The 13,935-nt window shown below is 39.9% G+C and overlaps 1 protein-coding gene across 1 annotated transcript in view; it reads left to right on the plus strand.

Annotated features, from left to right (window-relative positions):
* Positions 1-9,429: 9,429 nt before the first annotated feature.
* ZNF407 (zinc finger protein 407) overlaps positions 9,430-13,935 on the plus strand; it is a 383,946-nt gene continuing 379,440 nt past the window's right edge. Inside the window, exon 1 of the mRNA XM_018555528.1 lies at positions 9,430-13,186. Coding sequence (XP_018411030.1) covers positions 9,430-13,186 — 3,757 coding nt within the window. The remainder of the gene's footprint in view (positions 13,187-13,935) is intronic.

A 13,935-nucleotide genomic window follows, 5' to 3' on the forward strand; every position in this document is an offset into this window, starting at 1 on the left:
TTGCACTGCACCTGTGAAATGTATCTCTGATTTTTTTTTTTTTTTTTGTGTGTGTGTGAATGCTAGCTTACTAGAAATCCTGCAACCCTTCTTTTGGTTCAGTTTGTGCTGCTTCTCTTCTTGTCTTGATTGAATTCTTCTTTGAACATATTTTCTATTCATTGCATCATTTGCTCGGGGTGCACTTTTTCACTGCAAAAGTCCAACATAGTTTTCAGACAGTGCCATGTTCATAATCGGAAAAGGCAATCTTTATTGGATGAGGCTACCTGAGTCCTCAAATTAAAGGAGAACTATGAGGTGAGTGAAAATCACTCACCCTCATAGTTCAAGCCAACGTGTGACAATGAAACTGTCGCACGTCGGCTCAATAGATCGGGAAGTGAGCGAATGCATACCGTCACTCGCTCATTTCTCGATCATCTCCCTGCAGAGAGCCGTGACTGTCGGTCACGGCTCCCTGCATGGATTCCCCCCCTCCCTGCTCCAGTGCTGACTGGAGGAACGGACGGGGGAGGGAGCGTGTACAGCTGGCTCTGCCTCTAGATAGGCACAGCCAGCTATCACTCGCACAGCTGGGTGATTCTCGACCGTAATGTCGGGATCTGTCCCGGCTGCGGCGGTCTCAGTATACCGCTAGCTGTAGCTCGCGATATACTGAGCTTTGGGTCACGGGAGGACGCTAGTATATGTCCTCCCATGACCCTTAAGAGAACTATGGGGAAAAACACTTACCCCATAGTTGTATTTTAAATCTTTGCTGTTGCTATCATTGAGGACCATCTTAGGTAGTTGCCTGGTTGTTATACTGACCGCTAACTTTAATACTTCCTGATTTTACTGAACTATAATGCATATGGTAAAATGTCAGAGTAAAGCAAGAAGTCCTTCTGTGCATACTTGTTCTGGTTGAATGACTCATTGAAGTGAGAGAAAAGGCATTTCAGCCAAGCAACATGGATTTACAGAATAAAAAAATCAACAGAACTCAATGTTTCTCTTAGGATAGATTTCCTTTAAAGAAGAACTTCAGGTAATTTTTTTTATACACCGTGTATTGGATGCGAGGATGCTAAGGGACTTTCCTTTGCTGCAGGAGACAGGCTGGAGGGAGCACAGTCACAGCTGTACGTCTCAGTGGATGAGGTGAGTACACTGTCATCATTTTTAGCCCTAAACCAAAACAGTTAACCCTTGCAATGCCCCACTGCAAGGGTTAATTTAAAAAAAATGCCTGGAGTTCTTCTTTAAGATCAGTCTGCAGTGCCTGGATCAGGCCTTAGTCTAGGGAATGTTCCCACACGTGCCTGCTATCATTAAATCAGCAGCTGATAGATCTTTATAAAGGCACCTTTGCTATTTTACATACTCTCATTAAGAGTGATGCATGGTGGTAGAAGAAGGCTTTAATTTTGTGGATTCATAGGCGAACTCTCATTTGTCTCCTTTGATAGGAGAATTTATTCTTTTTTGTCTCAAGGTTTGCCTTTACCTCCGTGGACCACCTTGATTTGTACTGAATGCATTTTCGTCCTTAAAGTATTTAATCAAAGCCTGCTGTCATTTGTATGCAGGTAATGCCTAACTCCACTCATCATCTTCTTCTTTCACTTCAGTTGTTCACAAATTTATCTCAGACAGTCGTTTTTCCATCTCTCTTGGAAGAATTCCAACTGCTTAAGGCTTAATATTGTAAAATCTGAAATATTTCACTCTAATCTCCCTGTTTCATCAATTGCCATGTTCCAAGCCTGCTGTCAGTGCAGTTACATCTGTCAGTGCTCCTCTTTTCTTTTGTATTTCTTAAATGGTTGCTTCCTTTTAATTACTTGACATGTAAGTAGAAGCACTGCAAATACAAGTGGAAAAACACAAAGTACAGACTCCCTTTTTACATGCACCCCCACCCCCAAAATAAAATCATTTTTTTCTTTCTAATCATGTGTTTTAGTGAACAGTTAAGAAGTCTCATTACCTGTTTACCAAAACCAGCGGGTGGGCAGTTTACTTTTACCAAAGCCAAATTTGCTCCACAGATGCTCTCTAGCTTTAGGATTCTCATGCTTATTGAACATAAAGGTGCAAAGGAGCTTGTGTCTGCACTATTTGAAAGGGGGGTTTATATTTTTTGGGAAGAGAATACATAAACATCAGCCCAATTCTGATGGGCGTGCACTATTGCAACCGTCTTGCTATCTAGTAGTGTCTAAAGGTTTGTGGTAGCCATTAACAAGGTGTAGTCTATTAGGACCTTATACAATAACTGGCAACAAAATCGGATAAAAACATGACTAATTATTCTATGGTGGATCTCTACATGTGCATGTTATGTGACTAAGAAGTATTCAACTATAGGCAACTATTTTTAGGAAGGATGCCTACCATGACAGTAAAGCTATTTCTGTTCTGATCAAGGAAAAATATAATAGTTTTGAGTCAGTTATCTAAGTTAATATGTTTCTAAATAAATGGTTTTGTTTATAACATATATACCACCTTTTAAAAAAAATATATATCTACAGATATATATATATATCTATGGATATATTTAATACAGAGTACACCCATAACTCTAGCTTTGCTCTATTCTAAGATTTTTGAAGAGAGAGCACAGAAGTAGTTTTACCCTGTGTGACTGTCTCTTTTTAAATGAATCTCCATATGTTCTTGTTTGAGTAGAGCAGTGACAATGGTCACTAAGACAAGTAGGGTGAATCTCCTCAGCAGGAACACCGAGAGCAATGCAGCTTGACCTGGGTTCTAATCTTTCCACATTCTATCCAAAACTAAAAAAAAGTTGTGCCTACACATAAACTTTAACCGAAATCAATAAGAATGCATATTTTACTTTAATTTGAGTTCTCTGTAATCCTCTGTAGCCTGATTTAACAAGATCAAAAGGAAGGTGTAAGAAATGGACTTTCTGAGATCCTTTGCTGTGTAACTTCTCCTCTCTCTGCCCTCCGCATTCTAAGGTAGGTTGGAGTCTGATCCCCCCCCCCCCTTTTTAATGATGGTTTCCATATTCCCCAGAAAAGGAGTGGGGTGGATTGATGCAGTGGACAGTTAGACCTGTATAAAGGTGCCCATACACTGCACGATTCTCGTACGAGAATCGCGGGAAATCCCGCGATCGTACGAGAAGCGCAGGAAATACGAGAATCGCTAGAAATCCCGCGATGACTGCCGAACGGGCCGGTGTGCGCACAGCCACCTGCCCGGCGGGCTTGCGATGATCGCAAGTACGATCTGCCTGTCCAAGATGGGCAGATCGTACGTTTTTTAAATTACTTTACAACCCTCGCAAGACAAAAGTCTTGCAAGGGTTGTAAAGTGTATGGCCACCTTTCGACTTAGAGGAAAATTGTATTTAGGAAATATGGTAGCTGCCATTGCTAGTCGCTTCTCTTGAAAATTCTTCATGTCTGTGAAGGTTCTCATTTTTCCAGGTCGTGGTATAGCTAGTAGTAGTTGGTCACATTCAACTGGATGTGTTCTGTAATTTTGAAGACATTTTATAGCGTATGCATGCAACTTCAGTTCTGCATAGGTGTTAATTCTTCCATTTACATAGCTGAAGGTGTGGATTGTTGTGAAAAAGCCAGGGTAGCTCATCCAAGCCTTTTCCTCATTTCTAAGTGTCAGGTAGAAAGATACCCAAGCGTTTATATTCACACCGATCACCACAGCACAGTCACCCCAGTCCAACACCGTAGAATGGGCAAAGCCAGATGCTGATTGTTCAAGTACAGGAGGTGCGAAAGTTTTGGAACCACCCTGCTCTGGTTGCATCATCTCACTCTTTGGTGTCAGGAAGTGTCACAGACGAGAGTACGAGCGCATCTTTCAAACCCTGAGCATCTGCCTTGGCACATGTCATAGTGTTGGATTAGGGTGACTGCGCTACCTGTGTGGCTATAAAGAAAAGGTTAGTATGTAATGTTGGGGAGGAGGGATTGAATTGAAATTGTTATGTTGCCCTGCATGGGCAAAAAACAGGTTCCCTTTAAACCCCTTTTAGATGCTCTGGCGAGAATTAAGTGTCTACGTTGACTTTGCTGACTAATTTACACATTTTCTGCCCACCATAAAGCTGGGTTAATGCCAGTTGCACTGCACTAACACAACAAGATGGCCCTGAGGAGCATTGGAATTTCCAGTGTTGCGTTGTGTGAACGGCATTCGCCCAGCTATACGCTGGGTGAAAGATTTGAAATTGGCCCCTAGGTGTAGACTCAGATGATGCTATTGAGATTTGTAGCCACATTCCAGTCATTCTTTTGAACCTCAAGTGGTCTTAAGGGACCTCTTTAAGTATTTCTAATCATTGTTGAAGTTTATAAAACTAGATTAAAACAGATGTCAATTACTTGCTAGATTTCGATCACAATCAGGATTAGATTTCTTTTACAGATATTTATGTTGAAATGGTAAAAATCTGCCTATTATTTTGTTATGTGGTCAGAGTAAAATAAATTATCTGATTTTAATAAAGGTAAAATACAATATAGTAGGAAATCAAGTGTTTGGATTTTTTCAGTTTCTTTTCTGGCCACCAGATGTCATCACAATACTAGGTTGTGTGTGGTTTTTTTTTGTTTTTTTTTAACTAAGAAGGCTTTGAAATTCATAAATACGTGGATCACATACTACACTGAAAAATATAACATTAAAACTGTGCTACCCAATTTAAATTTTGCTTTTTTTATAAAGATTGCAGCCTAATCCTTTTTCCATCTGGAAAAAAAAGGGTTTATGCAGCTTACTTAATATGTTAGTCACAGTTGTTACTATAAATTACACTTTTTTACCGGGGCAACACACTGAAAGGGATGGTTTATCACACCCAACAGAAAACATAAGTCATGCAAAGGTTACAAACTCCAGCCCCATATTTTTTTATCTTCACCACATGTAGAACACAAGTTCGATTTTATTTAGTTTTGGTGTCTGTGTACAAGGTTCTACTTTTTAATTAATGGCCATGCAATGTGTGATCTAGATGCAGCTAGTGAACTTAGGAGGCAAATTTGTTTCTCTTACATTTGCTTGGCAGCTCGAGTTCCATCACGTTTACTGATCATGACACTAGCTTCACTTTGGTAGTTCAGGACGCAGATTTTTTATGTTGGTACATTTTTGTCATTTTTCAAGTCTTTAATTGTGTAAGGATTTTTACCTTTTATATACCATGTCTCCCTATAATCAAGGTTATAGGAGTCCATTATTTACTTCCCCTTCTACCCCCTTCTCTTATTTACAAGAAATTGGGTATGTTTTTCATCTGAATTAATATCTATTCTGCTTTGGTCCTTGCCATCATTTTTGCGTAAAGTCTGCTACTTATTTACTCCCCTAGCTATTTGCAGTATTGAATCCAGTTTGCTCTCCCTTCTACTTGGGACTTTAAACATCCACCCTTGTGTCTTTCTCAGGCAGTGCATACTCTGTGCTCCCACTCACAATCGGCATTTATTATAGCACTGACCTTAGAATGCCTGATGTTAAAATCAAGAGCAGGTCATTTATTGTGCATGTGGCAAAGCTGATCAACTCCTACAAAAAAACTTTTATGCCAGGACTGTAACATTTGCTTGGTGTGCTAAAAGCCTTTATGTACATTATTAACAGAGAGCTGTAATTTATTTTGCAGTCTTCTATGTACATGATTTCAGAATGCAGAGCTTCTTTATCAACCCTGTAACCAAAACTCTTTTGATTAAAGGAACAAAAGAAACATAGATGTTTATTCTCTGCTGTATGTTGGAAGAAAGGAGCACGTAGACATTCTTAACTTAAAAATGCTGAACAAATGAATGAACTACAAGAGATTAAGAATGTAGCGATTAAAGTGAACCTGGGCCCAGGTCGTGCACAAACAGTATTTATGCATTCTGATCAAGCAGTGAGCACATTTCAAAACAAATCCTCATTCATTTCTGTATCGGTAAGCAATTTCTAGTGATTACATTTAAAAGTTCACAACACAGGCAGCGTCTTCTCATGAGATCAGATTCGTACTGCGTACAGTTTTATATGGATCTGAACACAGCAGTATTGTAGGCTATTCGCCCATTCATACAGCGGCATTGTGGTTAGCATTCCCCCCATAGTGTTGAGCTGCGTATACCTAAAGTAGAAAAACATTTTTTGTCTACAGTCTAAATCTAGAAATATTTTCCATGGCATGCATGTGAAACTTTTTATGCAAACGTTTAATTTAGGTGCTGCCATCCCTAAATGAGCCATTCACTAGGCTGCAACAGTGGTGGCACAGGGTGAGCTCAGCCTTTAGTTATTCAGAAGGAATGTTAATTTTTCTGACAGCAAGATCCTGCATACATTTCTACCCTCATGTGCATGAACCCTATGCTGTTAGAAACCCAAATGAAAATCTAGAATTTGGCATAATACTTTACAGCAGGGGCGCCCACAATTTTCCATCTAGAGATCTACTTTTCACATGACGAGCTCAAAGAGATCTACCAACGAAAAAACACCTGCGTTCAGTGGTCGGAGGGGGCGTGGCGGTGCATTGAAGGCAATGGCACTGCAGCCAGGCCCCTCGCCCACAGTGCGATCGCCTGCACCCGGAACCCAGGCACATTAGTGCCTGCGTTCCGGTCCAGTGCGATCCGCAAAAATGCTGCAAGCACTGCGTTCTGGGTGATTGAACTGTGGGTGGGGGACATGGCTGCGGTGCAACCCCACGTCCCTGAAGGCAGGGAGTCGGCTGGCTTGCATTCCAGTGCGTTCTAGAGGCGCCGGATCTAGTCCTGAATAAAAGCCATGGAGTGGTAGATCGATGGCAGAACATCAAATGATGAAGGGGGCGTGCCCCGGAAACGCGTCAACGATAACCCGCATATAGGAACCGTTCAGCTGATGTCCGCTTGCCTGCCATCGATCTACCACTCCATGGCTTTTATTCATTTATGTTTGTGAGTACCTTTTTATTGCTATGATCAATTGAATAAAATGTATCTGCACCAGGAAAGGCGCCCTCCTTTGTGCTTTCTTCATCTTTTACCCCTGTTTTAGGAGAATCTTAACCATCTGGAAATTTTAAAAAGTTGGAACATTTTAAATTGTGAAATGAAGAATCTGCTTTTGGAAGCTGAAATTACTCAACTATGACACACATTAGCTGCACAATCCAAGTAATTCCTCTTAAAGTTCCATGGGGCCCCCCTGTCTGGATTGGTGACATGGAAGTTTACTACCAAAGGCATTATTTTTAGTATATGCAAACGTTCTTCCTTTGCCACTCCATGCACAAAATTGGCTTGTAAAAATAAAATCGGAGGACAATTTACCTGCACTGACTGATCCATGTATTTTGGAGGCCCTGTCAATTGTATCGTCATCTCAAAAGCTTATCCGGCTGTTTATATTACACAGAGCAAAACATACCCCAGAAAGGCTTTATCAGTGTAGTCATACACTTGACCCAAACTGCACAATATGTGGGCATCTCCAGGAGAACTTCCACACATGCTGAGGAGGAACCCAAAACATTTTAGCTATTGGAAGGATATATTGATTACTATTAATAGTGTTTTCCACAATAATTCTGCATTAGATTCTAAGTTGTGCCTACTAGGGCTAATGGTTGATAAGGAGATTTCATCTGAGATACGATAGATTATTATGCCTGGCTTGCAAATTAATACAACAATGAGTTGCTCCTACTCCCACCAGATCGCACCGAGATCTCAAAATGTGGATAGCTATTGTAAATGGCATCCTTATCTGAGAAAGATTAGTCTATATAGCTAGAGGCTCGCCTTGTAAATTTAAAAAACCTTGGGCCAACTGGTTTGATTTACCAGACCTTGATCCCTTATCATTAGTAGCTTTCTTAATGTGTACCTATGACTTTTTTATTAAATACTATGCACTAACCGACGTCCCCAAGGTCCCTTCACTTTTTTTACTCCGCCGGCTCGGTGCGGAGCTACAAACGGTCCTTGGTGGTCCACCTCGTCAATGCGGCCAGAGCATGTATCCCGGCCCTGTGGAAACGGGTCTCTCCTCCCACTATTAAGCTATGGCTCGGCAAGATCAATGACATCAGGCAGATGGAGGACCTTACCAGTTCCCTAAAGGGAACGGGGACTCGATTTCGCTACACCTGGTTTGAGTGGGACGAGTTCTCGTCCTCCCTGGAATATTTGAGCCTCCTGGACTGAGACTGCAGAGGCACCCTATTCTCTCCCCTCCCCCCCTTTTCTCTCTTTTCTTTTCTTTTTTTTCTTCCTTCTCCTCCCTTCTCCCTCCGATTCTAACTGGTCCTTCATAATGGCCCTAGATCTATCCCGTCCTGTCCCTCCCTAGAATTCTCCCTTCTGTTTTCCCTGTAAATCCTGGAAAACTGGTGAATGGCACAGATGGCCATACCGGTTTCCTCAATTGACTCCAGATATGTGCTTCTACGCTGTCAAATCACAATGATACCTCTTCGCTTATATGGCACAGCGGCAGGGAGACCCACCGAGGACGAATTACTATGCTTTCTTATAGACGCTGAATAGCGCAAGGTTGATTTATGTCTAGACCCCCTTGGGGGCGGTGGCCCTGGCGGATGCCATTCTGTGGATTGTTTGTTACGATTTATCCCTATACTTTTATGCTTCTGATTTGTATCTTATGTGTGCTGTTTGGAAAATAAAGAATTTTAAAAAATACTATGCACTAGATGTAGTCAGCTGGCTCTCCTGGTATAGCGTTGACTCTTACATTCTAGTCAGTCGACAAGTCTACACGGTCGGATCTAGGTTGGAGTCTCCCTGCCCTCATATTCTATGAGTAACACAATAGCTGGGCTTGCTGTACATCATTTGTATGTTTTCTCTTTCTTGTGATGATGTTTTACCCTTCTCTTGCTGAATAATTTTATTGTACACATGGTCCCATAGTAACATATTTTCATCATCTAGTACTGACCAGAGAAAGCAAACATATTCAAATGGGAACCTTTGTCAAACATAATCTTTATTGTTTGTATTTGAACTAGGGATTGGGATAGGAGGAGGGAGGATAGAGGGGAAAAGGGATAGTTTTGAATTGTTGTAAATTGTTAAATATAAAACACCCAGTTTAAGGATATTTGAGAATGAATCATTTCACATTAAAAGCAGCCAGAGAGATCAGAGCTGGCTTGTTTTGAAGCTCGGTTATTCCTTTTTAAGAGTATATAAATAGTTTAATGTCCATAGTCAGGGCACAGGTGCACTTTACGGATTGTGAAGGGGTAATGCATTTTTCGTTCCCGCCTTTTCATTTTGGCTGTTATAAACTCCATATATTTTTAGTAACTAGTTAAGTTAGTAACTTTTGCTGTGTTATAGATTGATAATCAAATTTGTTTTTCTTCTTTTTTTTTACAGCTATTCCTTCAGTGTTTTTTTTTTTACAAATGTACTAAGTATGGAGAATGATCAAAGGAAACAAGCCGAGGAAACTCAGGAAGAAGATAAATCTTGCAATGCTGAACAGATCTTCAGCTCTCAATGTGAGACATCTGACAGTGTCTGCTATAAAAGGCCAGTTTCAGAAAACTTTGCCTCAAGTAAAATGGAAGTTGGTAATGTTGAAAACCCACATTTGGCAAAAAGAATAAGACTTGAAACATTGGAATCTGCTCCAGAAAAATACAGCTTACCTACAAGTCAAACAGAAATAAGCAAAGTAATTGAAAGTGAAATCCTCTCTGCTAAATTATTCCCTCTAGCTTCCCCAGGAACAATGTCTACAAAAACCCAAGAAGGATGTAATCAAAATTTGCCAAACGTTCTTCAAAATATTACAGATAATACCATTGACAACAGCAGCTCTAGTTATGATGTTGTAGATGAACTTCTTTCAACTAAGTCACATGCAAATGCAAATAACATGCCTGGTGAAATGAAAGCAAACACTCATGTTGGCCTTCATGTAGAAACACAAAGCAACATCTTGGCAAAGGCCCCTTTAAAAGCAAAGGAAATGACTGCTGAAAAAGGAAAGCCTGATAAAAACATAGATTCAATGCATACATTAGACCCTTCCCCTACTTATGTACAAAACAAAATTGTTCTTAAGGAAGACGGCAAGACTATTCTATCATGCACGGATACTGTAAGTGACTTGGAGAAAGAGGGCGCTCCACTGACAAAAGAGAATAAAGAGGTTTCTCGCAGTGCTTCGAGATCAGGTTTTGGGAAGATCAGTTCTAAAAGAAATGCTGGGGAGGCCACAATAAAAAATGGTAAACCCTCCAAATCTAGCCTGGAGATGTCAGAAACAAAAAATGACCCTAACCTAATTTTTAATGCCATTGGCAAAATAATAGCCAGAAGACGACATGACCGGAAAGAACACCAAAGAAAAGGCTTATATCGAAGAAAGCATGGTTTTAAGCAGTTGAAAAAGCACCTGCAGCTGCTAAAGAAAAGAGGTACACTTAAAGATCATATTGCATTTATTAAAGACAATAAACTTCCCCCAAGTAATATTTTACCTGCGGAGCCAACACCTGAAACACCTCCACACACTGAACATGTTTCTGATTCAGGAATAATTAAGGATGCTCAAAGTGTTATTAATATACCGTCTTCTGCTTTTGAAATAGTACGCAATACACCCCCTATAATACAGTATGGCTGTATATACTGTGAGAGTGTTGTTGCCAGCAAAGAAGACATGTTTGTTCATTTTTGGAAGCGACATGCAAGACAAATGAAGTTTTATTGTCAAACATGTGGATACTCCTGTGTTACCAGGGGAGACTTTGAAAAGCATTGTCATAATGACATACATGACGAGACAAATGTGTCGTTAAATTGTTACTTGTGTGGTTTAGATGCTTCCGATGAGTCCACTTTCAGAATCCACATGACTGCCAAGCACAAGATGCCGTTCCATTGTAATAGTTGCAAAGTATTTTTTAAGTCTAATGATGACAGATTGCATCATGAAACAGCAGAAGAACATATATGGGACAATGAAAAAATGTGCAATCCCTCTGGTGCAGACAATTTGGAATTGAAGTCAGATGCAAACACATCTCTTCCAGCAGTTCAAATTAGTACTGTTGTTAACACTGTTGAAATTTCAGTGCAAGAAGTAGTGGTAAATGAGGTGAAAAGGCGACAGTTTCAATGTAAACAATGTTTCTACAAGACAAGATCATCAACTGTTTTGACAAGACACATCAAACTTCGCCATGCGCATGAATTTCACTTTTTATGCAAGGCTTGCAATATTTACACAATGCATAAGGAAGGTATGGAAAGACACATTAAAAGAAGTAAACATATTGAAAATGCAAGGAAAAACAATATTGGATTGCTTTTTGAAGAATGTATTGAAAAAGTTTCATATGAAGGATTTACAGAAATTGCCAGTACTCACAAGGATAGGTCCCAAAGTGAAGATTTTAACACCACTTCTACAGAAGACTCCTATTGTTCTAAACACGCTGCTTCTCAGGCAGAACACACTGATTCAAATACACCAAAAAAAGGGAGGCCTAAAGGAAATATCTCTATTTCTTGTACTCACTGTGGTCTTATGGCCTCTAGCGTTACAAATCTTAAAGTGCATATTAGGAGGAAACATACGCATCAGTATAATTTTAAATGCAAATTATGTAATTATGACACAGTGACTAAAGGTGATATGGAACGGCACTGTCTAACCAAGAAGCATATAAGTCGTGTAGAAGATCAGCCTGCTGGCCAACGGAAAAATGAAATTGTGGTGACAATAGAGGGACAAAAATTTGAATCTGTTAAGAAAAAGGGAAGTATAGGCAATGTAGCAAGTAAAAATGTTGGGACAACTTCTGTTTGTTTACCAGGCTCTCAAAAGGAACATTCTGTAAATGTTGATAGTACTATTAATATACAAAGTGAAAACTCATTAAAAGACTATGTGGACAATGGTATAGCTGAAGATAGTCAAGTCCAGGGTATGTGCACTGACAACAGTGGTAACCAATGTTCTCATTGTGAGTTTGTTGGTGACTCTGCATCTTTAGAGCTGCATGTGAAAGGTAGTCATATAAAAGAATTTGAGTATTACTGTAAAGCCTGCAATTACTATGCTGTATCACACCAGCAGATGAGCTCTCATGTGTTAACTGAGAAACATATGGTTAACCATGAATCTGCTCAATCCAGTGCTTCTCTTCTTGACAAGATGGCTTGCAACTTACATAATTCACCTGAAAATCTTTCCTGTGGCAAAATAAGGGAAGAGTCAATTCAACCTGCTCCGCTTCTAGAACCAAACAAAGTGAATGTTGTGGAGAAAAGTTTGGATGCTAAAATAGCAGTTGAGCATGAGCTTGTGGAAACTGACCAACATGTAATTTCAGACTCTGAGAAAAACAGAGTTGTTGTTTTAAGAAAACAGGAAAGTGGGGATGAAAATCTGTTAGTGGATACTCTAGTACAGGAATATACTGTTAATGCAGTCAGTGACCATATAGAAAATGAACATACAGGGGCAGAAAGTTTACCGGAAGACGCTGAGTTATGCACTGCTCAAATTTCAGAAAATGGTGGAACATCTGAACATGTCAGCACATACAGAAAGACCAACAGTGGCATCCTATTTGATTCTTCCATTGTCAAATTGAAAATGGATTGTAAAAAACAATCGGACAACCATGCAAGCAGCGTGCCAGAACCCAAACCTCAATCAACGAAAAAGAAGAAATTTAATGGCAGTACTCAAGGTGATTCCACCCGAATACGATGTGATGAGTGTGGTTTTCTTGCTGATGGTCTTAGTGGTTTGAATGTTCACATTTCCATGAAACATCCAGTTAAAGAAAAACACTTTCATTGTTTACTCTGTGGCAAATCATTTTTCACAGAAAGTAATCTTCATCAGCACCTGGCTAGCATTGGCCACCAAAAGAATGAACAGGCCAGCTTTGAAGAGCTACCCGAAGGTGGTGGAACATTTAAATGTGTAAAGTGCACAGAGCCTTTTGATTCTGAGCAAAGTCTATTTATTCACATCAAGGAAGAGCATGAAGAGCTGCTGAGAGAAGTGAACAAATACATTGAAGAAGATACAGAGCAGATCAACCGGGAGAGGGAAGAGAACCAAGGGAACATCTGCAAGTACTGTGGCAAGACGTGCAAAAGCAGCAATTCTATGGCATTCCTTGCACATATCCGCACTCACACAGGTATGTCAATTGAAGACAGACTTTCTGCACAACATAATATTTATACAAGTTGTAAAATGCCAGGGAACATAGTAAGAACAACTGAAATATAAATCAGGCAGATCAGAAATATTATGAAACCTGTATTCTTTACCACCAAACTTATGTCGGTTTCATTTATTTTTGTTAGGCCTCAAACATCTTCCTGCAGTTTGTTGCAGTTTAACATAAAATTTAAAAAATGCGAAGGTTTTTCTTGCGCTGTCGTTATTTTGAAAATGTGCCCTCTTTGACTAGAAACAGAGCTGAAATGTAGGATTAACATTTGTCAAAACATTATGATAGGATCACTTTTCTTTTAGACTTGACTTTATGTCTGTGTAATGTCACATTGAGATATTCTGTATGAACTGTAATCTGAAAATAACTCTAGCATAACTTTCAACACTTTTTGTGTCTATTATATGTGTACATTATCGCAGATGCTGGTAATCGGCTAATGTCTAATGCATGCAAAACGCACTAAGCACGATGGACGAGGCGCTAAACAAAATGTGCACTAATATTCGCGAAAACGCGAAAGCCACACTCCTGGCAGAATGCTAATTTACACACTGAACAGGGTGTGTAAATTATCATTAAAAAGCTGGGTGTTCTGTGCAGAGGGCTGCTGCAAATTAGGTAAATCTTACCTTGCAGCATGGTATCCCCTGCACAGAATGCCTAGCTTCCAGGAGAGGGCGTGATGCATCCAGAGCTATACAGTAATG

This window comes from Nanorana parkeri, unplaced genomic scaffold (genome assembly GCF_000935625.1).
Source record: "Nanorana parkeri isolate BGI_ZX_2015 unplaced genomic scaffold, ASM93562v1 scaffold200, whole genome shotgun sequence".
NCBI lineage: Eukaryota > Metazoa > Chordata > Amphibia > Anura > Dicroglossidae > Nanorana > Nanorana parkeri.